The 27,453-nt window shown below is 37.9% G+C and overlaps 3 protein-coding genes across 9 annotated transcripts; 1 reads left to right on the plus strand and 2 right to left on the minus strand.

Moving 5' to 3' along the window:
• Positions 1 to 1,448: 1,448 nt before the first annotated feature.
• Positions 1,449 to 5,324, minus strand: LOC124217951 (leucine-rich repeat neuronal protein 1). The gene is made up of 6 exons (XM_046624176.2): positions 4,881 to 5,324; positions 3,661 to 3,932; positions 3,323 to 3,582; positions 2,946 to 3,237; positions 2,692 to 2,850; positions 1,449 to 2,223 (listed from the first exon to the last, which is right to left on the minus strand). The coding sequence occupies exons 1-6, from the start codon at positions 5,113 to 5,115 to the stop codon at positions 1,897 to 1,899; spliced, it is 1,545 nt and encodes a 514-aa protein (XP_046480132.1). The 5' UTR covers positions 5,116 to 5,324; the 3' UTR covers positions 1,449 to 1,896.
• Positions 5,325 to 6,309: 985 nt separating this feature from the next.
• On the plus strand, positions 6,310 to 20,764 carry LOC124217952 (homeobox protein PKNOX2). Of its 3 annotated transcripts, none has more exons than XM_046624178.2 (6): positions 6,310 to 6,680; positions 14,537 to 14,974; positions 15,387 to 15,587; positions 16,100 to 16,388; positions 17,222 to 17,403; positions 17,475 to 20,764. In XM_046624178.2, the coding sequence occupies exons 2-6, from the start codon at positions 14,666 to 14,668 to the stop codon at positions 17,799 to 17,801; spliced, it is 1,308 nt and encodes a 435-aa protein (XP_046480134.1). In that variant the 5' UTR covers positions 6,310 to 6,680; positions 14,537 to 14,665; the 3' UTR covers positions 17,802 to 20,764. The 3 variants fall into 3 exon arrangements, with proteins under 3 accessions (XP_046480134.1, XP_046480137.1, XP_046480135.1); XM_046624181.2 differs by lacking the exon at positions 6,310 to 6,680 and adding an exon at positions 7,934 to 8,656 and having other exon boundaries at positions 17,237 to 17,403; XM_046624179.2 differs by lacking the exon at positions 6,310 to 6,680 and adding an exon at positions 7,935 to 8,656.
• Nct (Nicastrin) lies at positions 19,719 to 27,432 on the minus strand. Of its 5 annotated transcripts, none has more exons than XR_006882949.2 (10): positions 27,195 to 27,432; positions 27,005 to 27,109; positions 26,816 to 26,914; positions 26,371 to 26,708; positions 25,897 to 26,284; positions 25,433 to 25,829; positions 24,914 to 25,347; positions 24,602 to 24,794; positions 20,958 to 21,114; positions 19,719 to 20,753 (listed from the first exon to the last, which is right to left on the minus strand). XR_006882949.2 is itself a non-coding variant. In XM_046624173.2 (9 exons), the coding sequence occupies exons 2-9, from the start codon at positions 27,057 to 27,059 to the stop codon at positions 19,874 to 19,876; spliced, it is 2,016 nt and encodes a 671-aa protein (XP_046480129.1). In that variant the 5' UTR covers positions 27,060 to 27,109; positions 27,195 to 27,432; the 3' UTR covers positions 19,719 to 19,873. The 5 variants fall into 5 exon arrangements, 3 of the variants coding, with proteins under 3 accessions (XP_046480129.1, XP_046480130.1, XP_046480131.1); XR_006882950.2 differs by having other exon boundaries at positions 19,858 to 19,985; XM_046624173.2 differs by lacking the exon at positions 20,958 to 21,114 and having other exon boundaries at positions 19,719 to 19,985.
• Between the last annotated feature and the right edge of the window lie 21 nt (positions 27,433 to 27,453).

A 27,453-nucleotide genomic window follows, 5' to 3' on the forward strand; every position in this document is an offset into this window, starting at 1 on the left:
GGCCACGCGAGCACGAGATGCCAAGATTAAATTACTCCTACTACCGTCGCATCGGGAGGCAGAAGCTGGGATCGTGCTTTCGCGATGTACCTATACCCGGAGCGTCGAAGTGAACCGAGACTGGGTAAATTATTGTGCCTCGTCGGCCGATCATATAATACACTGTAGAGCTGCTTGCTTCGCCCAGATCGGTTCTACTACCTATAATTATTACACACCGCGGTGCAAACTTGTCAAAATACTCTATCGAATTAATTGCCTGGGTTAAATGCCAACGCAGGTACAACATAAGCGGAGTATTCGCGTTATCAGTACCAAGAAGCCGATAATTTATGAATCACTAATCAAAATCTCGATGAATAATGCTTACCGAACTAGGGTACACTCATTCTCAGTTGTTTGTATAGCCGTTGTAGGGATCTCATCCTATCATAACAATTCAGTGATTTTCATCCATATATATATTTTCTCCAATTGATGGAATACTTTCAAACAAGCCCTTGTGTCTCTCTTTCTTTCTCTCTCTATAACGTTCGACATATTACACGCATCTTCATCTTGTGTCAAAATTGCTTTATACTTGAAACGTAGACGACACAAACAACTTGTATTTGTTTGTTGTATTCGAATTTTTTCATGCAGGATACTGAAATTTAGGGATTTCCGATCTTCCCAATCGCGTGGATAACCCCCGAAGCTCCTACGTTATAGTTTGCTGCAGCGTGTAAGGTTCGTCAAGGGACGCGTTTCGGCGCGTGTCGGCATTTAAACTGGGAGGTTCTGCGATTATTGAGTGAATTAGCGTGCGAGGTAATTGTGTTACGGTCGCGTGTCCGTCCCCGAATCGAGCTTGCGGGGCGAGTCTCTGCTGTGGGACACGACACAGTGTTACGCCAAAGTCCTGGAGTCCCTTCGCCCCCTCAGCCGCCCTTGCAGAGCTTGCTTGCAGTCTGTACGCCCCCCGGAGACTTGTTAGCAAAATAGGGGGCTTGTGTTTTGGCTACGGGTACTCCGACCAGCCCGACGATAATTCGACGAATACCTACTCGACGCTCGCGGGATCCCTAATGCGGATAATACGCCAAATGAGAAGTAATTTGTAATAAGAGACTACCGCGCATCGACCGGATTAACTTGTCTTCGCGTGAAATCCGGCGGTTCTTGAGCTCCGTCCACGATTCCATTTTATTTTGCGATTTCTGGAAGTGAAGTTCTCTCGACGCTCAGTCAAATTCACCGCAGCATCCTTTAATGCGATGCTCGTAATTACTGCATCACGGCTGAAAAGTGAATCCTAAAAGATGTTAAAATCACGTTATCTTGTGTGCTTACTTTCCTTGAGCGGGTTTGCGCTTGAGGATTTTCTTGTCTTACAATTAAATACTTATTCCCAATTTTTTACGCTCAACGATGACATTTTTACAGCCTTCTCAGCTAATGAAATTACATTTTCGCTGTTTAAGCTGGTTTTATTTAAAAAATAAGTAGAACATTTTCGTTAACAATTTGTTTTTTTCACACGTGTCGTTCCGAATGCGAAATAGAAATACTTGGTTCGGTGACTGCCCTCGTAAATTTTTAGGGAGTAACTGTGACAAGGGCCAGTATGGAGGCCTAAATGTCAATACGATTCTTCACATCAACCACCGAGCAAAGGATTTCCTTTTATCTTATAATACGGTTTATACATACACTAAAAGCAGTACATTATTAATTTTCAATTTCTTTCAAAATCACGTTACCTCATGTATCAACCCTCCAGCGATACTTGTTCGATTTTGGTTCACCTAGAGCTACGCGCAGTCTGCAAAACTGGAGTTGAAATACAGGCAAGTTATACAATCGTAACTTATGTAATAACTATTCTTATAACGCGAACTTGAATTTTTTCTAAATCTAAAAGTCTTCGTCGCGATCAGCTCGTTTGTAGAATGCCCGAGAGAACGTCGCTGGGCCTTGAGAATTGTAGAAGAAGAATCCTCGTCTCCAAAATACGAATACAGCAAGAGTTACCGGAACGGCAAGGAGAACTCCGATTAAAATGCCAACAAGAACGGTTGCGTCTCTTTCCGGCCTTGCATTGTACAAATCAACGCAACGGAGATGACGAGTTGAGAGAGAGGTCAGATTTTTTCCCTCATGTTCTTGTGGTGTCGAGCAAGTCAGATCATTCGCATTCTCGCCCATCAACCTATCGCCAAGACTGGGTAGGAGCGACTCGACCTGAATAATAATTTTAATTTGTTTTTTTTTTTAGTTGCACGTGGCGTGATTTTTTTCGATATCAAATTTCCAGAATTTATATCTAAAGAACGTTGGGAACTACGTAAATGTGAACTGTGAAAATTTCATATGATTTGTAATGCTGGACGCAAGACTTTTATAACCGAACTTGGCTACGACTTGTGTTTGTACTTTCGACTTAATGAATATACCGAAATGAATTATAATCTTAATCGCATTTTATTGATTACAGCGATTCTTGGTATGTCAATTTTGTCGAATGAAACTGGATATTTATTCAATCCGCGGAAAGAGGACTTTGCGGGTTGTCTGCGGTTAAATGAACCAGCAATTAACCATCGCACTCCCCAAATTTCTCTAACAATCAGGTAATGTCAAGTGAAATATTCAGGAACTTAAATCTTACCACGTAATTTTATCACTTCTTAAATAAACGATTATACTCACCAGGAATTGGTTTTTACAATCACAGCCCCACTTGTTGTTGTGCAGGTCAAGGTCCACCAGTTTGTCCCATCTTCCGATCAGCTTAGCTGGCAAATAATGCAGAGCGTTGTCAGCCAACTGAAGTTTCTTTAGTGGTGGCCACTCGATCCCTAATTCATGCTGTGACGAGGATTCGATTGATTATATTTTCCCAACGATTTTCTAATTTACATTCCATTGCGTGCGAAAATTGAAGGAAATTTATAGCCACAGACCTTTGATGCCAACGCGTTCTCGTCGATGACTTCGAGCTGAGGACATCCTTCGATGTGGAGAACTTCGAGACCGGTCAAACCCGAAAAAGCACCGGCTCCAATGGCAGTCAAATTGTGCATGCAGCAGAGACTCAGTTCCTTGAGGTTTGCCATTATCGGAAAGGCGTTGTTCTCGTTGATGACTTTAATGGGATTTTCGTCCAAGGCCACCCACTCCAAGGCTCTGCCATCCTCGAGAGCAAGCGGAGGCGAGCTGAACTTGTTTCCAGTCAAGTCTACCCTTTTCAAGAACCTGAAACGGCAAATTTACTCTCAATTTCCAAACTTTCATCGAATTCCTCGCATTTTCATTTACCCGTAGCGAATTCGTCTCTTACTTAGGGGTGTGAAATACGTGCTCGGGCAAATCGTCGAGGTCGCAGTAGCTCAGGGTGAGTTCTTCTAGATAGGATAAATAACTGAGTGCATCAACGGTCGGGTCATCAATGTTCATAAATGGGTTTCCTTCGAGCGAGAGAACCGTTAAACTTCCCAAATGCTCGAAGAGATCCCGATGAAGACTGTGGAGCGCGTTGTAAGCCAGATTGAGGACCTTCATTTTTGGAAGGGGCTCGTAAGCCACTGGCGAAAACCGACCCTGTTATTCAAGGTAATACTGAAGTTAATTCATACAATTATGCGGGGGTTACGTCCAAAAATTTTTTGCTTAATTTACCCTAAATACATGCGGACCCAGTAGAGGCGTAGTCAACTGGTTGTGGCTGAGATCAAGCTCGGTTAAATTTCTCAACTCGAGAAAAGCCCCTTCGTCAATTGTGTTGATACTGTTTTCCCGGAGTATTAGCCTGTTGACGCTAACTTTCGGAAAAGCTCTCACATGTACGAAAGAATTTTTTGCAAATGAAACTTCCAACAGTGGTTCCGTCGGCCAATTATCATCTTCGAAGTGATCCTCCAGATTTCTGCTACTACAATTCACTATGCCATCTAGAAAATACGAAAATCACAAGCAAAAATTAAACTCGGTTGACTTTTTATTGCTAGCATCGTCTGTTATCATAATTCTGTTGATCGTAAATTTCTATTTCAATTCTGATTCTGTAATATCCGAATGGGTACGATAATAAACCGCTGCAGTAATATCTGATCGTGAGTGTAGTAAGTAGAATCTCTCCAGCAGGTTTTCGAAAAATTTGTCATTACGCTTTTTATCGCAAAGGATAACCACAATATTCCACAGAAATGAATCAATGCCATCGCTCGTTATTGTCCAGAAATTCGACTACAAAAGTGTGACTGGAATTTGCGAAAATTAGCCGTTGTTCAACAATATATGTTTAATACCGCAGTAGAATCAAATCGCACCGTTCCGCGTGTTCGAACGACAAATGAGACCTATGGATTTTGCGATAAGAGACTCTAACGCAGCTCGTAACTAGAGCAATGATCGAGCGACAATAATTTTTCTAATTTATAATGAGTAACGTATACGCCTTGCGCGTGTACCTCCATTATGTCAAACCGGCGATGCTGATCCTACAGAGTATAATATTCACGAATCCAAGCAAATATTGCTGAAAAAGAATGGATAATTTTTGTCAGGAATAATTATGTGCATACTGCTAGCTGCTCGAACCGCGTTGCCATTACCATGTCCTATATTTTTTTCTTACCGCCGCGACAGTACGCAACACTGTAACTTGTACGACGCGTGTGTTCACACTGTGAAACATTACGCGATGCAAATTTACCTGCTTCTTACTATGTATGTACATATATCCACCTCGAATTGTGAATTATAAAATGAAATTTTACGTCGCCATTAAATGGCGATGGATCATATAACGACGTATGATAGTGGAATAAGTGCTGTACTCGTGCAATGTTAACTTTGTATACCTATATGTACGTAGAGCGAAAATGATAAACTCGTACCTGTGCAGGTGCAAACTTGGCACATATTCCCTTGGGTCGGAGCGACTGTGACTTTCGCCGTGGTATTATTAGTATTCTCACCCCGAATTCCATGGGATAAAAAAAATAGGAAAAATATTTGAAAAATCATGGTGTTTTGATCAAACGTAACACTGAACTGTTGAGCGAACATTAAAATCGGGCTTCTATCAAGTCCCCGGGCCCTCCCTGATAACAACCTGTGATAAGATACCATTTTCCGAACACGCGTTACTTATCGAGTGCGAGGTGTGAGGCAGATGTAACGAATTTCACATACAGGTAACACCTGTATTTCAGATATCTACGTTCCATATTGGTAGAAAAGGTAATTCAAGCGTTTCAACTGCAGGCATATGCGTATGCCGCGATGTTTTTGTTACTCGCATACACGTATGGTTTACTAACACTCTGTCACCTTGTGCAAACTTATACCCGTCTTGACTTAGTAATATATCTACGTATGGGCGCACACACACCGTTCCACAGATATACAATACTATAATGTATGAAAGACGTTATCTGCGTCCAGACGGCGTCTTAAAAGACGGGCGCGTTTCCAGATAAATATTCGTAAAATTACGCTGCTGATTCATTACTGTATATAAACCAACTGTCGATTCATTACTGTACGATATTTCCGGGAGTTTTCTCCATTCTTCAAGATAACTTCCGACCTCCACGCATGTACACCGATTCACCGAAGATTGTCTCTATCCAACGTCGATCTTACACCCGTAACCCTGAGTCTGCCTAATACTGTAATTGTATCGGTGTGTCATGTTTATTTTTTATTTTTTACCTTTAGAATTCCTATGTGGTTACGAAAGACTCATGTGACGACTACCGGCTTATTGTCACGATCAGTTCGTGCGTAATCCAGTCACGTAAAATCACTTTATATTCTGGTTATCAACTTTGTTTACCTATTTAATTAGCACATAATTTGACGGAAAAAATTACGAACAATGCATTTACGGTACCGCATAAGAAAACGTTTTCCGTGGAGCAAAACCTATTATATGTATGTGTGTGTTTGAGATATTTTGTGAATTAATTAAATGTGACATGAATTTTTGTTCCCAAACAAGTCGACGTCTGTATGAAAAAATAATTTTTTTTCAAAGGTATGACGCAATATGACGTATGAGCAAAGAACAATGAGTTTCGTGGCATAAATTATTGTCTTTATTTTCTTCTAATTCACGGAATACACGAAAATATGTTTGATGTATAGAATAGTTGTTCAAACAGAATCCCGCGTGGTCGACAGGAATCGATCGATAAAGCAGACCTTCGTCGATGAATCCCGGTATTCGAGTGCTGCCATCTGTTATCATCACGGCATATCAACTTGCGACTCACTTCTCGAGCACAGCGAAAAGTATTGAGTCCGTGACGTCACAAAAGAGAAGAGACCGTGGAAGGAGGAGGAGTACTGCGGACGGTGCATCGAAAAATGTCTACTAATGACATTAATTTATTATCGTTGTGAATAGTCATGAACGGTGGGTGATCGTGGCGGTGTGAAAAGGGTTTGTTTACGTCTACGACGAGCTCGGCTTGATCTGTGACACGTGGCCGAGAATTTCGACTGTTCGAACCGTTTTGTTCATCCGTGCTTCAACGCAGATCTGAAGAGAAAAAAACGAAAAAAAGAAAGTAAAAAGAACCTACGAAAAAAGAAACGATAAGAGAAAAGGTAAAAAAAAAAACCAACAAAAAACAAGTGAGTCGTGTTGTGTTGTTCACCACAGCTACCTGAAATCATCCAGCAGTTAGGTAAGTGTACACCCGTTGTTAACACGAAGTACACATAGGTTGTTATTTCAGCGGTATCATAAATCTTGGTAACGAGAATTGAAGGTAATACTCCCGTCTGTGGAATGAATTAACCTCTAAAATGACGTTAACCTAGAAATTGAGGTTATGTTTTCGAGTTGTAGCAAAGAACTAATTACGATGACGATCCTTCGACGCGCTTCGAAGATTATCTCATTTCGCGCATAACTTCTGTCAGTAGTAAACGCCCCATTTCTTTCACTTTGCAAAGTCGACGGTGGACTTTTTAACAAATAGATAAGATCGATACTGGTTTGGATCCAGACGACGAACATCCGTATATGCATGACAAGCGGTAGGTTCTAACGTTACGATTTACTCGTTATAAATTTTATTTTTTGTATCTTTCCTCCACCTGTAGTAGCTAGGCACCTGTAAACCCGCAGTAAACAATCGGGTCCCGATGCGAATTTTGATACTGCAATCTTCGACGTTCGACGAGACAAGTTACTGAGTTTTGTATCGTAAAGTTCACCGAAACGAGGTTGTTGCATTTCCACGATCGGTGTTATGCACTCGGATACTAGGGGGTAGAAATTAAACAGTTTTATTGCTACATCGCGTGACGGAACTTTCAGTCGAGAACACGTCAAGTCTCTCCAAATGCACCCACCTACGTATATTTTAAAAAGTATATAGTAAAAACCCGAGTCGACGTTGTCTGGTGTGAGGTGGTTGAAAGAAGCCAAACCGTTTCGGTATAATTTTGCCTGGGAATAACTCGCCTCTTCATTTAGGGTAGAAAGCATATACGAGGACAACACGTGCTTCAAATTACGAATTGATAAACGATGCTCATAATATGCGTGTACACACGCACACGCGCTCAGCAATGGCATATACATATATTCTGAAATCGAAATTATAGGTTAGTTTCGAATGCGCGTTGCCCGTTCCTTGGGATCGCGAAAAGTCAGGGGCGCGCGCATTCTTATTTACACCAGGGTGGGGATGACGCAGTAGCGTAACTAAAAACTCAAATCTGGTATGTCCCGAGGATAAAACGCATCTTTTTATAAAGGGGTGTGATCAGAGCAGCGATGTCGTTCGATGAGAAAAAATTAAACCAAGCGATAACCGAATCGCCAAAACGACAGTACGGGTACTCCCTGCGTTACGTTTAAGCAACGCATTCCTACAAGAATTCTTTTTTCTTCGTTCCCAAGCGACGTTTCGGGTGAAACAAAAGAACGTCGCTGGAGTGAATTTCGGTGGAACCAACGCCTCCCAAATATCACTTTGTGGCGTACGGCCCTTCCGAACACCAAAAAGCACCGAGAGAAGCAGCAGCAGCCAGCAGTAGCTCCGTAGTTTTTGCTCCGCCCTCTTCGCATGAAAATGATTGTTCTGGCTCGCGGCAAGGCGGGGAGGGACTTCGGCCATTATTGACGTTTGAGTGACAGACTCCGCCGCCGCCGCCGCCGGTCTGTGAAAAATCGACGGCCATTGAAGCCTGCTCACAGGGAGGAGGGGTGTCGCTCTGACTGACAGATAGTAAACACCTAGTACGGGTTCCGTTGATTGAGCGATTGAGCTAAAAACACGTGGGTTCCGAAAATAATATCACGCGGCTTTTTTCCTCATGCGAAACTGGATCATCTTACATTCTGTGTTCTTACGTCAAGATACGGTTGTAACACTACCTACATGTGGATGTTTTTTTTTTTTCTTTCGCATTCATTTTTGTGATCACAATTGTGTACGACGCCCCACCTAATTCCGGTATAACGGCAGTGTAGTACGTACCTTCCTATTTTTATCGTCCTTAGTCAAAGTGAAAAAATAAATTAATATTAAATAATGACAGTGATAATCTTAGCGAAAGCGAGTTTCCGACCGGTTTGAAAACTTGAGTATCGAGAGACCCAGAAGGTTGTCCAACATGATTTTTCACCTTCAATAGCCGAGAGATCGAGGTTCGTAAATTTCTTTCCACTGTACTCTTGCTTTTTCAAGATTGTATTATTGAATTCAACTTAAATTTCTGTTCAATATTTCATACTTCGCACGTTAGGTATTACTTGTCTTTTTTCAATCCGACGATATCTTTATCGATTGGAGAACAATTAAATTTTACAAATAGTGAGATTATTGTGGTAGTATAAAAGAATAGTCACGATTACATTCCGAAGATTTATTTATGCACGATTACCTTATCGTCGAGGTAACGATAGTCGGGTACGTTGTAATATTAAATTACAGCGAACTTCTACAGCGTTGAAAGAAATGCTGACGTAAACGACACGTTCCTTTGCAGTCAAACAACAAATTGTTGTTTTCTTGTTCTTTTATTCTTTCACGTCGAGATGCACACGAGCATTTATCCATCACGCCCGCCATTTATTTCCATCGCTCAAGGCGGCAGCGCTCGTTATATTCCTAAAGACCACGAGTCGTCGCAACGTAATTATTGTAGCAGAGCCTCTTTCGACAGTGGTGAGCATAACGTTGTGGAACCACGTTAATTATAGTTTTTAAAATCCTTTTCCTGTTTCTCCAAAGACGCGTTTACAACCCGAACGTCGATCCTTCTTCTCTTCTAATCTGGCAAAAAATCAGGCATATATAGTTGCTTGTGAAATGTAAATTTAAATCGTCCAACGTGTTCTTCATTCGATAGTTAAAATTACCAACAACTTATCAGATGGCTTTTTTTTCCGTAAAATGTCACCTGTAATTTTTCCTTGGTCAGTAATAATATTCACATACACGTTTACCTTGTACTCTATAAACGATCCAAATTGTCGGTTTTTTTCACATTCGAATTTGTGCACATTTGTATTAGGAATAGTTCGGCAATGCGAATGCGAGATCATTAATTAAAATATCAAATTTTTACCCTGCTTAACTGTGTTATACATACCTATCATACCCGGAATTTTCGCAACGATGGCTTCCTCCGTAATTCGATTAACTATTCATAGTCCTGTTAGATCATACTTTCGTCTTTTATTTCTGCCTTATGAACTATATGCATGTATACGTTTTTTTTTTTCGGCACTTAGTAATAAAAGGTTATAGCGTGACGAATTTTTAAAAAATTAATTACTCTCAAGATACGTTGAAAGTTTGCCGACAGCACGTAATGCAGAATTTTTATTGCTCATCTCACGATCGTCATTCGCGTCTGGGTTCTTTATGATATGATCTATACAGAGGTACGATACCATTTAATAATTATTCCACGTATGTATTTCTCGCCTCTTATAACCTTTTGCTTCTTTTTCGTTGTTGGTTTTCTTCTTTTCACAGCTCTTTGTTTCTTGCAAGGTTTATTATTCCAATCGATCAGAAGAGTAGCTCACTGCGGCCTTGATGAGAATATCCGGATCCCAGTGAAAAAAAAGTTGTAACAAAGTTATATATATGAATAACAAAATGCTATAACAACAAAAAAATATATATATATAAGCAGGAAATTATCGATAATTTTCCTTGTACAGGGCATATTTTGTTAAATTCTGGTAACCGACCTATTCAACTGTAATTCAACTACAGTAGTAAAATATGCCCTGTAAAAGGAAAATTATCGATAATTTCCCGCTTTGTTTTTAGATATTTCCTTTACCTTACATTTTTTTCGATTTTTACCCCTTTGCAAATATACATATAACCCCGGCTTTATCCAGCTGAGTTGGGAATTGTGGTTTCTTCTCTGGGGTTGCTCAGGAATTGCCTACCTTATACCCAAACTGAAGTGGTGTGTCCGCACGACCAACCCCTCCGCGTGTCGGGCACCCAATTTCTACATAATTTGACACGAAAAGTCAACGTCCCTGCCAGTCCGCGTTAAATCCTGGAATTAGGTAGTTGAAACCTGCTTACGTCGAAAGCCCCTTTTTTACCCTGGCTTATTGCTGTCGGAATTTGTCGAGAGGCTCATCTCTGAGGGGTTGTTTTAACAATTTTATATTTCGTTATCACGTTGCAGTGTATAATGCCTTCTGTTATTGTTAAATTGACGTCGAATTAATTCAGTGGATATGAGTACATTGTGTGTATATTATTATTAAACGTGAACTAACAGTTTTAAGCCTAGAAAATTATATGTCGATAAGAGTTTTGCACATTTTCTGTTTCAACCCCGATGGACCACTAATCAAGACTAATTTTTTCTCAATAAATGTGGTAAACAAATATTATGGTTCAACACATGAGATACTATACATATACTGCATACATATGTATTCAACGAATTCGTATAACATCGGCAGTGAATTATTCGAGAGGTTTTGCGTATTAAAAGATCAAAAAATAAATAAATAAAAAAAAATTTCAAAACCAAAAGCAATATTCATCTCCTCGGCGAAATGTCCCGTAGCTATACACAAATTTCCTCCGCGTACAAGATCTCATTTTAGCCCCGATGTACGTATAAGTATAGGTACAGGTACAGGTATAGGTTATAGGCCGGGACGTAGGCAGAAGGTACAGGTGGAACAGTGTTACATATGTATGTAAGGCAGATGAAAGGGGATGGGAATATTTTTGCGGCGTTTCCTGTGGGTTTTGTGCGGCCTAGAACATAGAGGATGAGAGGACCACTGTCAGCGATAATATTTTAAATGAAACCTTGGCTGCGGGCAAACCAACCCCGGGGGCGATAAATATCGGCTTTGTCGGAAAGATGCGCTCCGAAAGCGCCACTTGCAAGTAATGGCGCCTGTCCCCTTTCCTTTCGCCCTCCCTCCTTCGGTTCTCTCGGCGGCTCCAACACCCTTCGCCCGGCTTATACCGTAGTCTCTGTCTCTCCTCCTCCTTTTATTCCTCATCCTCTTTCTCATCCTCATCCTCCTTCCCCTGCTGGCTACGACTATAGAGAGACCCTCGCGCCGAGCTTTGCTCTTTTCAGCGTTCGACGCGCTTCTTCTTCTTTCTCTATATAGGGTATGTGGATACCCATGTATACATGTATGTATATGCATGGAGTGCTTGTGGATCTTTGCAAGAGTGTCGGGTGGGTACGGAAAGGAAACCTAGCAATGGGTACGAACTAACGCGATACGCGAACAATAAATTCGTACTCAAATCCCTGAGATTTTTCTTTCTTTATTTTTGCATTCGTTTACCTGCTGTACAATCTACTCGATTATCTGCGAGCTCTAAATTCTATTTGGTTATTGTTTCAGATGACATTTTTTTTCGCGTTATACACGACTATACGTTGTATTTTTGCACACAAAAAAATGGAAATAAATTTTGGAAAATATTCTGCTGCGATCAGAATTGCATCGGGTGGTGCAAAATGCGCGTTTGCGTGCTGTTTGAAATATATCAAACGTTTCTGATCTAGCTGTAGAGTTTGACGATCGATATGTACAGAGAAAGAGAAGAGAGAAAAAAAAAGAAACAACGACGCGATAGCAGACAAATCGTACTCTGTCATAATATTTAGGTACACGTACTACATACGTATCGTATTAATATCGATTATATGGGCGTACACGTGATTATACCACGCGTTGTAATTCTGCACAAAGCAACCAATGTAGGAGACGCAAATCCATCAATATAGCGGATTTGCCGTTTGGTGTAACTTGTATACCCGCATTGTCAGAGGTTCTCGCTGTTTATGAGAAATAAGTGACTGTAATTCTTCTTACTATTGAAAAATATTTTCAACATTCCAAGGAGTTTAGTGTTTTACAAATTATAACGTACGACTGCGGCAACGTTTGGATATTTATCACTTGTAGGTAAAATCTAGTATAGATCAAATATGAAAATATGGCAGACGTTGTTAAAAGTTTAAGAAACATCCAAGAGTACAGCGGACGGGGCGCACTTCCGTCGTTTCATAATATATTAGGCTTTTCTAGTTACGGGATGTTATATACACTTTGAGGTGTGTTTTTATAATCGGGGTGGGAGTTTTCACCGATGCTATAGAATTTGATTAAAAGTTTTCGCCGACTCCTCCATCTTTAATTAAGGCCGCCAGCAATTTTCCCGATGTCTCGGCCAAGGCGGACGTGGGGTGAAGGGAAGGATAAAGGAACGTTCGGTGAGAGGGGAGGGGGGTGAAAGGGCAGCTACGTATAATTTTATCAGTTGCTTTGTGTAAACACCACTCGCGACTCCGAATTGTAGCTATTTCATTCTGTTCTACCTTTATTGTACATACAACACCCACCACAGGCCTTGTGTCCCGCGCGTTCGTTATTCAACCATGCAGCTGTTAAAGTATCCCTCGTTTCAGGTTTCCAAACACGCGCCTCCGCGTTCACCCCGAATATCGCAATAATACATAAATATTTGTGTGCGCGCGTGTGTTCTAAGGAAAGAGGAATATATGTGCGTACATATATATATATATATATATATACATATATGTATATATGTATCATTGTACGAGATTGCAGAGTAGGAAGGCAAAAAAAAATACTGCAACACGTGCTGATACCTAGACAATTTTGTTTTATTTGTTTATTTGTTTATTTGTTTATTTATATAAATTATATTTATTTACTTTTTCCTTTCTCCTAAGAACATTTTCACATACGTTGTCGCCGTTGCGCAGTGTTTTATTTATTCATGCGGAGAATCGCGAGGGGCGGCAGGCACCACCGCCAAGGGTTTGGCGGTTCGAGAGCCGCCGGGTGAAGCTTCTAATGATGACATTTAAATGCAGTAGCGCGAGTCTCATGCTGCTCTCTCTGCTTGCCGGCCTGGCGACTTTCCTTCCTTCCTTCTTTCCTTCCTTCCTTCCTTCCTTCGTCCCTTCGTACGTTCGTTCGTTCGTTCGTCGTGTTAAAACAAGATTCACACCGAGCAGGGCGTTACTTTACAGCACATAGAGAACCCGTTGCAGTAATTTTACTGTAGCATCCATTATTCTTATATAATTCCGTAATCCTCCTATATGTACACCTATATAAAAATGTGTTTTAAATGTCAATCATGTGCGGTAAAATTTGCGATATTTCGTGTAAGCTTTTTGACAACTCATACCTCGAATAACAATCCTTGGTGTGGATTAACCTTAAGCGAGAGCCGTCTGTACCGAGGGAATAATTTCCTTCGAGCTGTGCACGAATTACGTACTAACATCAGCGAACTGTACCGTAGACGCTGTACATTATATGTATCGTATATGGACCGCCCTGTTATAAACTTAAAATTAGCCCAGCATCGAAATCATCGTTTTTGCTGATAGGCCTTTATTACTGGAATTTTTTTCAACGCTGTACATAAAACATTAAGGAAAAAGACGATGAAACTATATACATGAACTGGCAGTATAAAACTTGAACAAAATAAAAAATGTGTCGCCTCCTGTAGGAGCTTGCTAAATAACTATGCTTATTGTCATAAATTGGTGCCAAATAGTTTATAAAGTTTTATTATGTTTAATTACCTTGAAGACATGATAACAATAAAAAAGGTACTTTCGAATTGAGGTGTTATATTGTATCAAAGTATATTTGTATGAGTATTATTTCAGATGGCGTAGAGTTGGAAAGTTATAGAAACGTATTATCGAACTTACAATGAGTAGAAAAGATTGTGCATACTGAATGCCATGAAGAGTCTCTCGCAAAGTTTGTAATTTAGAAATATCTGTAGTACATATTTACGAACTGCTAAATCAGTAGTAATGGTACATTAGTATAAAATTTGAAGTACACGAAAGAATGATTCAAGTTTGAAGTGAAAGAAAATTGGTTACTGGAATTCACATTTACAAAGTTAAAAAGTAAACATAAAGGTGACCAGTTTCCTCTGTTTCCTTCTTGGAATAACCGTTGAAAACTGATAATGGTTTGATAATTTAGATTACATTTATTTGCTTACAGGTGAACCCTCGCTGTCAAATAACTTGTGAAAGAAGAGTTTTCTTCTTTTTTTTTTCGTTCGATATATAAAAGCGTATTAGGCCCGGAGGACCTGGGTGACAATGGCTAGTTTGAGAGTGGAACGATAGGATGCAAGAAGGTAGCACCGCAGTGGCGCTAGCAATGGTCACCCCTGGCTACGATCAGGACCCTGCAAGCGGGGTAGCTGACTATACGACACATCAAGACCAAGCTCAGTTTGAGGCAGACAAAAGGGCTGTCTATAAACATCCTCTATTCCCGTTATTAGCGTTACTCTTTGAAAGATGCGAGCAAGCAACGCAAAGCTCGGACAATTCAACATCAGAAAGTTTCAACATGGACATTCAGGCGTTTGTCCAACATCAAGAAAGAGACCGAAAACCATTCCTAATCAATGACCCAGAGATTGATGGTCTGGTAAGTATCATATGTGTAATATATTTCACTCAAAAGAATCGGATTTCTATCACAGCTGATGTAGAGCTGATCTCGGTGGACTAGCAACTCGATGTAAGTTCAAGACAATTGGCACTGACCAACTAAAATTAAATTATATTTTTTTTAACTTTAAATCGTCCAGTTTTTATAGGAATTTCGGAAAGTTTTTTAAATTTGAGCTCACGTTCACAAAAATATTTTATTCAAATTTGTGAACGACTTACATTAATGTCTACTTCAAATAAAACACTGGAGCACAGCTCATGTAGAGTTCCAGTGAAGTACTGCCCAAGCTCGTAATAATTGGAATAATAAATGAAAGGAATTAAATAACATCAGAATAAATAGTTAACAGTTGAACAACACTACTGAAATATTGCTGTTTTTGCAGATGATCAAGGCCATACAGGTGCTACGAATTCATCTTCTAGAATTGGAAAAAGTTCAGGAACTCTGCAAAGACTTTTGCAACAGGTACATAACGTGTCTAAAGGGCAAAATGCAGAGCGAGAATCTACTTCGCAGCGACTACAGTCATCAGGGACACGATATGGGCCCTTCGAGTGGCAGCAACGGAAGCAGCCCTCTACAGGTTAGTCGCATTCTCATTCGCAGGGATCCCTACCCTGTCCCGTTACCTAAGTAGATATCCTTATAGTATTAGAGGTGTGGGAGTATCATTGATGCTAGAATTTCGATGATAACTACAAGCAGAATTATAATAGTAATAGACATAATTCTTTTCTTAGTTTTATTATTTCTTGTAATATATGCTGCGGGAATTCGAGAGAGTTGTAACAAAAAATAAACAATATGTAATAATACGAAAGAATGGCTCGTCGAATAATTGGTAGAACTTGTACTGTATAGATTCTTGGTAAATTTTCTCGATTTTCTACACATTATATGTTTCTATGGTTACACTGTGAAAACAAAGATTTTCAATTCTCACCAATTGATCCAATTTGTCGCATACCAGCCGATAGTTGGAACGATTCACATGAGTGATTTTATATTGGAAATACGGTACTTGCACACCTCTTGAAAGCGTAATAGTATCCCACCCCTGCTCTCTGACGGCTAGTTGCGACATATATTTGCCAGGTGCTGTCATCTACAGGCAATGATGTTGAGTCGGGAGCTAACGGACTCGGAGTGAGCGGGGGGGATCCACTGTTGGAGAGTAGCGCGGGTATTTTGGCGATTCACGGAGAGAGGGGTAACGACCGTCCCTCTTCCACGCGATCGTCATCCGCCACTCAACACTCAAACAGATCTAGCAGCCAAGACAACGATGATCCACCCTCGCCATCGATGGTCCATGGTAGCACTCCCCTTTCACAGATCGGGGCTCACCCTAATGCATCTGCAAATGACATGTATCTCGGTCAAGGTAAGCTTGTTTACGATTTTATTATTATTCAGTTATTAAAATTATTTTTTGCAGGAGAATTATGTTTGTTGATAATCATGTGTTCTCTACAATATTAAAATCATCTCAACAGTGTCTCGATATGTTGAATACAATGTATAAACAGTACACTATTGATTATTCTCGTTTGTAGAGGAATTTGACTCAGTAAATACTGGTGAAAGAATATACTTGGAAGAAGCTGGATATTGGGGACTTCTTCCGTTGCAACAACGTGAAAATCAGTATATTGATGTTGGTGATGCTAGTGACGAAAAGTATTTTGGTTCGAAGTTACCCGATTCTATTATTTATCGCTAACATCTTTTCTGCAGAGATACTTTTCGAAATGAAAACACCTCTCTAAAGCTTTCACTCGATATTCATGCTATTCATATGCTAGTTTTGTGATTTTTAACGCAATTTAGTCTACAACATAGTTTCAATTTCAGTGGAGAATCTTGAGGTTTCATGAAGGTTTTGAATACCAATACAAAAAATAAGTTTTGGTTTTAGATTTCTGTTAAAGTTATGACTTGAACAAATGCATACTGTTCAGAAGAACATTTATTTCTGTTCTATTTCGAATAGTTAGTCTGCGGAATAATTACTCTTCACAGAAGCCTGTGGTCATTTTGAAATTTTGTGAACAAAAATGTATATTTCATCATCTCTAACTTTAAAAAAAATATCTCACTAGGTACTGTCTTTTATTTTATTTAATTAGGCATTAACTTTGTTTGTGTTACTTTTTCCCAGTAGAATATGCTAGTGATGTCATGGTTGCTCAAGAACTGTAAATGAACGTCAGTTAGATATTACTGTTGCAGGCTCCCCATCTCCAGCACCGAGTGAAGACGAAGACGAAGGTTGTGGTACAACAACTTCCGGTCATAGTGGCGGTCACAGTAGCGCTAGGAAGGGAAGACAAAAACGAGGAGTCCTCCCTAAACAAGCCACCAGTATTATGCGGTCTTGGCTTTTCCAACACTTGGTTGTAAGTGTAGATACCCTTTCGTCAGTTTTGACGCTTGAAAATTGTTGCGTTAAAATAAAAATTTATTACAGCATCCATATCCAACGGAAGATGAAAAACGACAAATTGCAAGCCAAACGAACCTAACGCTTCTTCAAGTTAATAACTGGTTCATTAATGCCAGGCGACGAATTTTACAACCGATGTTAGATGGTGCAGGAGCAGAGGCGATACCTCGTGCTGGCAAGCGACATAAAGTTGCTAAGCACATCGCACAGCAACAGCAACCACAAAGCCAACAACAACAGTCAGGCTGGCAGTCGGAAGATTCAGGGAGTGATTCAGGTACCAGCGATGGCGAAATTGATGTCGATAGAACTAAGGATGGCAATGATAGCGACGAAGACGATCTTCACTGACCTCTGTCCACTAAAAGAAACGTCGGCTCTCCGCGGTACCTTCACACCCAGTTGCTCACTACAGTATTAAGGCATTTGACGTTATATTTTGCTTTAACTGTCCGATACGTAATCATTCTCGCAAGTCGCGGACATGTAGGTCAAGTATATCAAGCTCTTCTATTATCATGAATCTTATATCGCATTTATTTGTTAATTGTTGATAACTGTTTGTGACTACACACTTGTGATCTTCGCACTTTACCTTTTTTTTTTTTTGCCCTGTTTATTACGAGTTACCGACAAATATAACTGAAGTTTAACTTTTCGTCGTAATAAATAAATATATAATTGCTCATTTGATTTTAGTTTTTATAATTTGGTCATTTGTAGTACTTTATTCCTTCATAAATGAGTGTGTAATATTGTGCCATCGAAGAGCATGGTAACTTGGTTACTTGTCGAGACAACCAGCTCTGCATCGTCGTCACGTAGCAAAGTGCTGTCCCTCCATGATAATAATAATAACTACTTAAATTAAAAATATATGAGTATATTTTTAAACTCTAAGTGTCGTCTCTGTGCATGTACCACAGCTTGCGGGCTGGTACTGCTGTACATAGTAATACATACTAAACTAAACCTATTACTAAGTAATAACGTTGAAACGATAAATATTAACAGTACATAACGAAAAAAATTTTAATATTACGCTGCATTAACGGAAGACATACGACGTGACGACACGCACATGCCACGCATAGATGGTAGCCATACACTGTCTACATATGATAATTACCGTTGTAAATCGAATTACTTCTGATACGTTTTTTAATATGAATCAAATTGCGAACAAAAAATTATGATTTGTATTAATTCGACATCGACATATTTGCACGTCAATAATCTTGATTCTTACTACATTTCTATTCAATTTCCCGATCAAATTAATCTTACGAAGCAGTTGACAATGGCAATACATCAGGATAATTTATTCTATGAGGTATATTTTGTGATAATTGTCAAGGTGCCACGTGTTGAATTTCTTCCTCTATGTAACGTTATTAAATGACGAATAGAACTTATGTTTACGACGTGCGAAATAAAGGTGTTGATGAACATTTTCTTAAATTTTATACCTATTATACTATAGAATGAAAAATATATATATATATACATAATAAAACCAGCTTGTAAATGTACTTACATAACTCGAACGCCATCATCAGTTGCAGACAGCATGTAACATGGTATAGCTTGGTATAAGGTTTACCGAATAATGTTGCATTGATGAAAATTTACATGCGTGCAATAATTATGTCCCAATTTAGAAATCTGTTAATTCGGATCGTGCAGTAAATCTCGTACAAGGCTATATTTATATCTTATATGATCTTTGACATTAAGAAAAATATTAGGATAAGAGGTAGGTTTTAAGGCTGAACCACGTATACGTATGTGCTGCGGCACCAGACAACTGTGATAGCTCGGTGGGCGGTGCCCAGCCTCCTACTTCATACTTGTATACTGAATGAATACTAATGAATAGTGAATACTTGAAATTAAGAATTATATATATATAGATATATATAATAATATAAGTATAATAATTATATATATATATATATAAAATATTATAAAATTATATATATATATAAAATATTATAAAATTATATATATATATATATATATGGTACATATGGTTCGGACATATGCAAAAAAAAATTGATCAAATTTATATTTGATTATATAATAATACGTGATTGTCTCATCCCACGACACATATTGCATAGAATAAAAATTTCTAAAACAACCTGTATTGTGTATGTACGGACCTTCAGGCTGGACTTATCAGGTTATTCACACGCAACGCGTAATTTTCACATTGGATTTTCACAGCACTTATGATCAATCTAAGGATGATATATGACATAACAATTTTACAGAATTCATTTTATTATAAATCACACATATGTACTGCCAAACGTGTTTTCTTAATTTCACTTGTCTGTCATTATCTCCATGTCTTGAGAGTGTTACATGCGTTTCTATTATTACGGCAAATAATTGTAACAATAACACTGCGTAGACATTTATGCGAGTGTGCATAACTTTTTTTCGTTACATGAAGTTATTATCAGCAGTCTTCTTTTTGTTTCAAGTTGTGTACATTCTTGAACACTTAGTTTACTGGTTGCTCGCTCACTATAAATGTTATCAAGTGATAAATTTTTGTTACAAAGATATGTATCATTCTCTAATTGTTGAGAAAAGTGTTATCTTGGGAAAAATAGTTTCAATTGTAGTTTTTTTTTCGGTATGACAATTCAAATTACTTTCCATATTTTGATGCGAATCTGATAAATTTGAAACCACTCCCTGCTGAGTTGAAAATGAAGATTACAATGTACACACAGGAAGTAAGAGTAAACATATAATGCATACAGTCAAAAAAAATATTGCATACTGGTGAAATCAAAAAAATGAATTTCTCTTTTCCTCTCTCTTTTTCTCTCGTGTACATCTACGACCTATTAATTAAGTTTATTGATAATAAATGCCATCACGCTTGCAAAAATTCCCCATATTTTTTACAATATCATCTTACATCTTGTACAGTTATATTTACATCTTATATCTACAAAAAGCTTGATCAATTAAAATTATTATATACCGAAAAGTGACTTGACAAAGAACAAATAACTTTATTTTCCTGAAATTTTGAAGTTGCCTTCGATTTTATCCATCGTGTTTGTTTATGATTGTGAAGGAAACTGGTGCAGTCCCCAAAATGTGAAGGTAAATAATTTTCTAGTTATATGAATCATAATATTGAGTATAATATTGTGAAAATTTTGTTTACATCAGGAATATTGGCATCCGACTCCTCCATCTTTATGACAAGCTATGTTACTTGTTATCACTTTCTGTGCTCCAAGTATATTACATATAGCTTCGTGTAAATACTAGTATCTGCATAATGATTTTTTTCAAAAAAGTATTATACGCTCTCGATAGAAATAAATATCTGACAGTCCCCATCTTTTCAATGTACATGTTTAGTTTGAAAATTTTTGAGTTCATCTGTTTTCCATTAAAGCCCATAGAATAATTCTTTATCAACGTATTATCCACATTGAGAAGTAACATACAAATAGTTGTAGAGCATATAATTACCAGAAGCAGAGAATGGTTGAGAAAATAATCCAGCTGCACCAAACAATTGATAGTTGAAGAAGATTGATGATGTGTTTGGTTCCCTGTCCAGTTATATTGACGGGTAAACATTTTTCAAATCATAAAATTTCAAAGTGTTCTCACCCCATCATATGATCTGAATCAAAGAAATTCGTAGTCACGTAGAAATAATGCTGTGATTATCAAATTTAGTACCTTTGTGTTAGCAGTATGTTAGTCTCGCTGTGTAACAAAATCCTTGAGCAAAAAGCAACTTAATCTAAAATGTAAAAACTGGGTGATGCCATGATTTTATTACTGAGAGCCTTTTACAGTTGTGCGAAGCCAATATCATAGTGGTTTTTGGATAATACAGAAAGAATAAAAAAATGTTTAAGCTTTTTTGCAATTTTCTCATATTGGGCATTCTGTGATTGTTTCAACTTATATTGGTCAAGATTAATGCAGTATATGTTGTTGAACAGTAATGTCCAATAGTAATGATTTTTCAGAAAAAAGTGTAGAAGACTTGAAATGAGAAAATTACATATATGAGTAGCGACTTAGCCACCAACGTAACATAGCAATAGTATTAGACAAACAAAATGACAGATTCACTCATTTTCATCTTAAGGTTCAGCTGTAGTGACCACCCTTTCATGCTTGATTTTTAGGTCAACTTCGCTCAGCTGCTATTGATACAGGAAGGTTAACAAAAACACAACGGTTATGCGGCTGAAAGATACTATTTTCATCTTTATTTCAAGCTTTAAAATTTGCAAATTGGTCCCTTACTATTCAATTCCCCTCATTTTACTCGAAGTGACTTTATTCAACACTTTTCATAAGTGAAAAGTTGCGAACGAAAGACGTGACAAAATTTGATTAATTCATGTTTTTCGTAATTCTTCTTGAGTTCTAACATGTCCTGAGTGAAATATGCTTAGTTAAACAATTATGGGCCATTTTTTTTCGAGTTTCGAAACTTAAAGTGGAGATAAAACTAGAATCTTAGCCGTGTAATGGTTCGTTAATTTCGAACCTTTCCATATCCGTAACAGCTGTTTAAAGTCAAGTTAAAAATCAAGCACGAAACAGTGACCACCGCCTTAAGCTATGTGTAACTGTTTAGCTAACAAGTTCTCATTTTTCTCTTTCCCTTCTAGCTTTCCTAAACAATATTCTACAACTCTTCTAATATTGAGATTTTTTGCTCACCTAATGACAACTGTATTGCTAGTACTGCAATTTGTTATTCTACCACTGCAGATAAATTATTAGAACACATAAAGTGTGATACTGCACATTTGTCGTTTTAAGTTGAATACTCGTTTTAGACGTAAAAATCAGTCAAGATTTTAATTAATATGGGACATACACTTCTGATGAACGTAATTACAATCAAATTAATTCACAATTAATAATATTACATATTACAATGTTATGCACTGCTCAATTCCATTTTTAACTGTATGCATTAGTTTATATCATAAGTAGAGAGAGCATAAAAAAATAAAAATGGCGAGGTTCACTTTCATTGAGGTGAACGCGCGCTAATCCTTTAGGTATAATAAATAAAATGTTAGATCCTTAGCGTTTGCAGTGATAAGTTATTGTTGCATAATACTTAGCCGACAGAGTAAAGGCCAAAGTATTGAATGTCCTTAAAACAGCTGCATATTTACAAAAGAATTGGTGGACCCTAAATAATGAAAATTTCAAATAATTTGTCCGAGGGCGTAACCACACACATTTTGAATTCAAAGACTAGTTACTGGAACATTACGTTCTTCTCGACGCAAATCTAGCCTGGTCATTGTCATGTGGTTCGCGGCGTATCCCTAGCAATCCGCAGTTCCGCTGAAATAATTTAAGTCTATTGAAATCTAAATTATGCTAATTGGGGCCTAGATTTAATGACAAATTAATATTTATTGCTACTAGGTGACATGTGGATAAAAACACTGAAAAGCCACAAACGCCAATTTTCATGAAGCCACAATAATTTATGCTACTTTTCTGATGAGTTAATTATTTGCATTGACACACATTCAAATAGTACAAACATGGATATCAAATATTTGTCTGGAAAGTCATCTACCTTAGCCGATACTGGGTTTACATTTCAGAATGGATTGGCAACAAATATATTAGAAAGTCTGCTCTAACACAAAAAATGAATATTACTCATAATGCAGCGAAATAGGTATGTACATGCATTGAACTTTTTGTAACTTTTTGCTGAGATCGTTATTGTCAGACACATTACTACGTGCAGATTACGGTGTGTCAAATAAAATTTTTTTTTTTTATGGAAACAGGTTCGACAATTTCATTTAAGTATAAAAATACACCTGTTAAAATTTGAGCTCGTAATATTAACATTCGGGGAAAGGTTCGGTGCACTTGCTAGCTATGAGAAATACCAGTCCGACAGGGTTCATGATTTTTTGTTTCATTTTCATTTGCAATGAATCCTCTATGATGGCAAAAAAAAAAAAAAAAAAAATGATGACCATTTCACAAATTCTATCTTTTGACTCAATGAAGATATCATCAAACCCATGCGTAATTTTCTAGATTATAAATTCTCATATGCATAAAAAAATTGGGAGCGCTAAGCAATAATCACCGGCCACGGCGTTTTGAATTTACCGTGCAAAATTTGGTATTTGACAGTAAAAAAATCTTTCGTGGTCACACCGAGTTATAAATCTATTTTCATACACAATTTTGCATGAAAAAAAAGTATGCAACATTTTTGGTGAATTATTTATAATTCGTTTACTTTATAGATATATTTCATCGAAAACCACTCTTCAAGGGACAGCAAGAATTATCGGATTTCTCGTGAATTAAAAAAAATGAAATTCAAAGAAGATATTGGGATAAGTATTTTATAAGAGTTACAGACAATTATTTGCTGAAAATTGAATGCTCTACAAAAAAGGTCTGTTATCATTTTACGATAAATGTACTCTTTCTGAAAAAGTTATATGAGGTTAAAAATTATTTGAGGACCTTAAATAACTTTTGAAAGAGTAGATTTATCATAAAATGGCAAGACCTTTTTTGTACAGCGTTCAATTCCCTAGAAAAATATGTATGTGAATTTTATGTATGATACATCGTTAGCTAGTTATAAAAATCAGAAGGAGCAAAGACCATTTTCTCCCATATTATTCTTATGAAAAATAGAAAAGTATGTTGCGCAATCTTTTAATGTTAATATTGAGAGCTCAAATTTTAACAGGCGTAATTTTACGCCAAAATGAAACTTTTGAACCTGTGTTCAGAATTTTTTTTTTTTCGACACCCTAGTATAGATATTATGCTTTAGGAATGTGATAGGCAAAGTATGAGACAATAAACGCTTTGTAATTTCCCGCTTTGCCCACAGAACCATGAAGAGACAAAGTTACAATGAGTCCATCATAATTGATACATAATGTGATGAATCTGAGGTGTAAACCCATTTCAAAGCGCAAGTGCATGGCAAATTCAATAATAATAATTCAAATCGATAAGCATTTCAATAGCACATATATAACTCCAAATAAATACGTTTTAATTGATTCTTGTAATGCGTAAAAGTATACCTACGTATAGACTCATTCAATGATTAGTCGTAGTTTTCAACTTACATCTGATTGAAAAGAAGATCAGCACGGAACTGGATAAACCAGACTATGATAAACGAAGCAATTGCAACTAAACTTCCAAGGATCACGTTCAAACGTTCTGCTGCCACAGAGGGCTTCAGAAACATCTTCATGCTTAGTACCTGCCACACGGATTCTGTCCATGTAGAATAATATCCGGATTTCATATCATATCCTACAAATATTGAAGTAGAAACATTAAAGATATAGACTTTATAAATTCTTAGATCATTGGTTTCATTGGTATTTCCACTTCAAGACATACATGGCCAGGAAAATTCATGTTAACATTACCATCTATTAGGAAAGCTGGGCTTGTTGCAAAGCTGTAATTGACTGCGGATCTGATGCACGTCCCTTGGAAATTAAGCCCTGCCATCCAAAGGGATTGGTTTTCATAGCACATACTGGAATTATATTCAGCCAGTGTTGTACCTGTCAATAAGGCCAACAGCTGTCCAGTATAAGTTGTCACATAATTTAGCGATCTGTTAACGCCAACATACAGTGGCAGGACTTGATCCGGCAATTGGTGACCAGGAGCAGAAGCTGACTTGAATAAAGAACAGTTAGCGCTTTCCAGGTAACAAGAAAGCATTTTTGAAATGAGGTTCTCGATATTTCCAGAACCATTACTAGATGTATTTGTCCCAGTAACAATGATAAATAACTGATTAGCAAGCTCTAGTGCAATTTTATCTAGGCTTTTAGCAAGACCAGATTCAGAGCTGAAATTAAAAACAATTACCAATGAGTTCGCAGCATTAGAATACAGACAGAAGAGAATATTTATCTAAATAATAATATTCATACCTCGTGAAATTGACACTTTCTGCATCATCCAGAATACTGTGATAATACTTGTTTGTAAAATTTACCCCATGGCTTGCAATTACTGTTGCACTAATAGTAGAGCTTTCAGCCAGGAAACTTTGGATTGACGCAGGTGGTACGCTGTCTTTTAAAACTTTTGCAGATAACTTGGGGATCAATGCAGTTATTAGTGAATCGTTTTCATAATTGCTGGAATGCAGATAGATATCTCCTTCCCCAAGCTGGCCTAGCTCAACAACTGTGCGAATTTGATCAAACATTAAAGTTTTCTCTCCCAATGAATGGAAACTGCCGTTTTTTAAGTCGAACACAAATCGACTAGACCCTATGTAGTCAAACGCTTCACCATTGAACAGTGAAAATACAACGTTCGTTTCTGGAAAGCAGATATTTAAATCGTTCATATTTATCAAATGGTTTGTACTTTTCAATTTCGTACTCACTTCCGACCGTTGGATTCATATTATGCAAATAGTGTGCCGTAGCGATGAGTGTAACTAATCCTGTGATTGCGCTATTAGCGCCTGGTGCCAGTGTGTCAAATAGAGTTGAAGCATCCAAGCGTGCTGTTACAAGGATCACAGATTCTGTTTGATTGTCCAGTGCTGCTAATGGCCAATATATATTTCTGTCACCCAGAGGGTCACAGTATAGCGGTGGATTAAAGTTCAATCTTGGAATGCTTCGTCGTATACAAGTTTCCGAATCCACAGCAGAGAACATAAATGATTTCATTTCCAAGGCACAGAGTGATCGTTGGCTTTGGCTATCACGATCATGGGCATTGAAGGTAGTGAAACAAGTCTTGACATCATTCAATTGACTTTGATTCTGCAGAGTAAGACAAGCTTAAAATTTTTGCAGTAATTGGTGCTAACCAAAATGCACCGAGGATGTAATTCAAATTCTATGCCTACCTTTAAATAAAACATTGGGAATGGCCAGTCTTCCATGAGCAATGCAGATCCCCAGGGATTCCAAGGTTTCTCGGTATCGCACTGTTTGAATCCTGCGTATCTATTGGGACAGGTGTCATCGGGGGAGTAATGTGAGGGTCGTTCTATACTAGAATTATATGTCAGCAGAATTCCATTTATATTTTCTGTGTTCCGTAACCGAATTAAAGTATCTCTGGTGAACATTGAAAATGGTACAACAGCTGTATATGGTCCAGCATTGCCATTTTTTTCCAACCACACGAGCTCGGCCTCATCCTCGATTATATGAATAACGCCGACACTGCCTGATCGACTTGCTGCAAACCAATTTGGTAATTTTCTAGTCATTTTTTCCATATCTTCTACATTCGTATTAATGGTCAGAAACTTATAACTGACTTTTAATAACACGTTTTATACTCACATGAACAACCAAATTGGTTAGTACCATTGTGGCGACGAAAACAAGCTGCAACACCTTCTAAAGGCTTGTATATCATGTCTTTGATCCTCTCAGTGCAAGCTGAAATGAGAAAAATGTTTTGTCGTGGTTCAAATCAGGACAAACATGACTAAGTGTGATGATAAGCTCTATGGTATGTGACAGTCTTACCGGCATTTATGAGAATAAATAATAGAATGCATCCTCGGGATATAGGCGCTGCCATTTTTCCTTTTTATTTTTGGTTTTCCTGAATATCGTCTGTGTTGAATTAATCTGTAAAAATATTTTTAATATGATCGTCTGAAATCTCTTGAATCAGTTTGACATTTTAACGTGACACACGATGGCCGATCCTTACGAGTACTGCTTGACGTAGAAGCACTGTAGTGTGAATATTTATTAGCACTTTGGCTGATTAATTTCGGTAATTTACGGATCGTGCTGAATATTCCGTGATCCTATTACAAAAAAAGGGGATCCGTACAGCGGCAAATAGTGAACGATATTGATGTGAATAGCATTTTTGCCTGATTTTTGCACATAACAAGATGCAATCACGAACCACGAAAAGTCCCTAGAAACGTTGGTTTCCAGCAGCCCCATGACACTCACCACTG

Source organism: Neodiprion pinetum, chromosome 4, assembly GCF_021155775.2.
Source record: "Neodiprion pinetum isolate iyNeoPine1 chromosome 4, iyNeoPine1.2, whole genome shotgun sequence".
NCBI lineage: Eukaryota > Metazoa > Arthropoda > Insecta > Hymenoptera > Diprionidae > Neodiprion > Neodiprion pinetum.

Bases quoted from the DNA above. Each gene is read 5' to 3' on its own strand.
- LOC124217951 (XM_046624176.2), bottom strand. From the start codon at position 5,115: ATGGTATCTTATCACAGGTTGTTATCAGGGAGGGCCCGGGGACTTGAT. The intron at 3,583-3,660 runs GTAAATTAAGCA...CTTGAATAACAG, and splicing joins TGGGTCCGCATGTATTTAGG to GGTCGGTTTTCGCCAGTGGC. The intron at 2,851-2,945 runs GTCTGTGGCTAT...TCCTCGTCACAG, and splicing joins AGAACGCGTTGGCATCAAAG to CATGAATTAGGGATCGAGTG.
- LOC124217952 (XM_046624178.2), top strand. From the start codon at position 14,666: ATGCAAGAAGGTAGCACCGCAGTGGCGCTAGCAATGGTCACCCCTGGC. The intron at 15,588-16,099 runs GTTAGTCGCATT...TATATTTGCCAG, and splicing joins ACGGAAGCAGCCCTCTACAG to GTGCTGTCATCTACAGGCAA. The intron at 17,404-17,474 runs GTAAGTGTAGAT...AATTTATTACAG, and splicing joins GGCTTTTCCAACACTTGGTT to CATCCATATCCAACGGAAGA.
- Nct (XM_046624173.2), bottom strand. From the start codon at position 27,059: ATGGCAGCGCCTATATCCCGAGGATGCATTCTATTATTTATTCTCATA. The intron at 26,915-27,004 runs GTAAGACTGTCA...TTCTCATTTCAG, and splicing joins ATTTATTCTCATAAATGCCG to CTTGCACTGAGAGGATCAAA. The intron at 25,830-25,896 runs GTGAGTACGAAA...TCTGCTTTCCAG, and splicing joins TATGAATCCAACGGTCGGAA to AAACGAACGTTGTATTTTCA.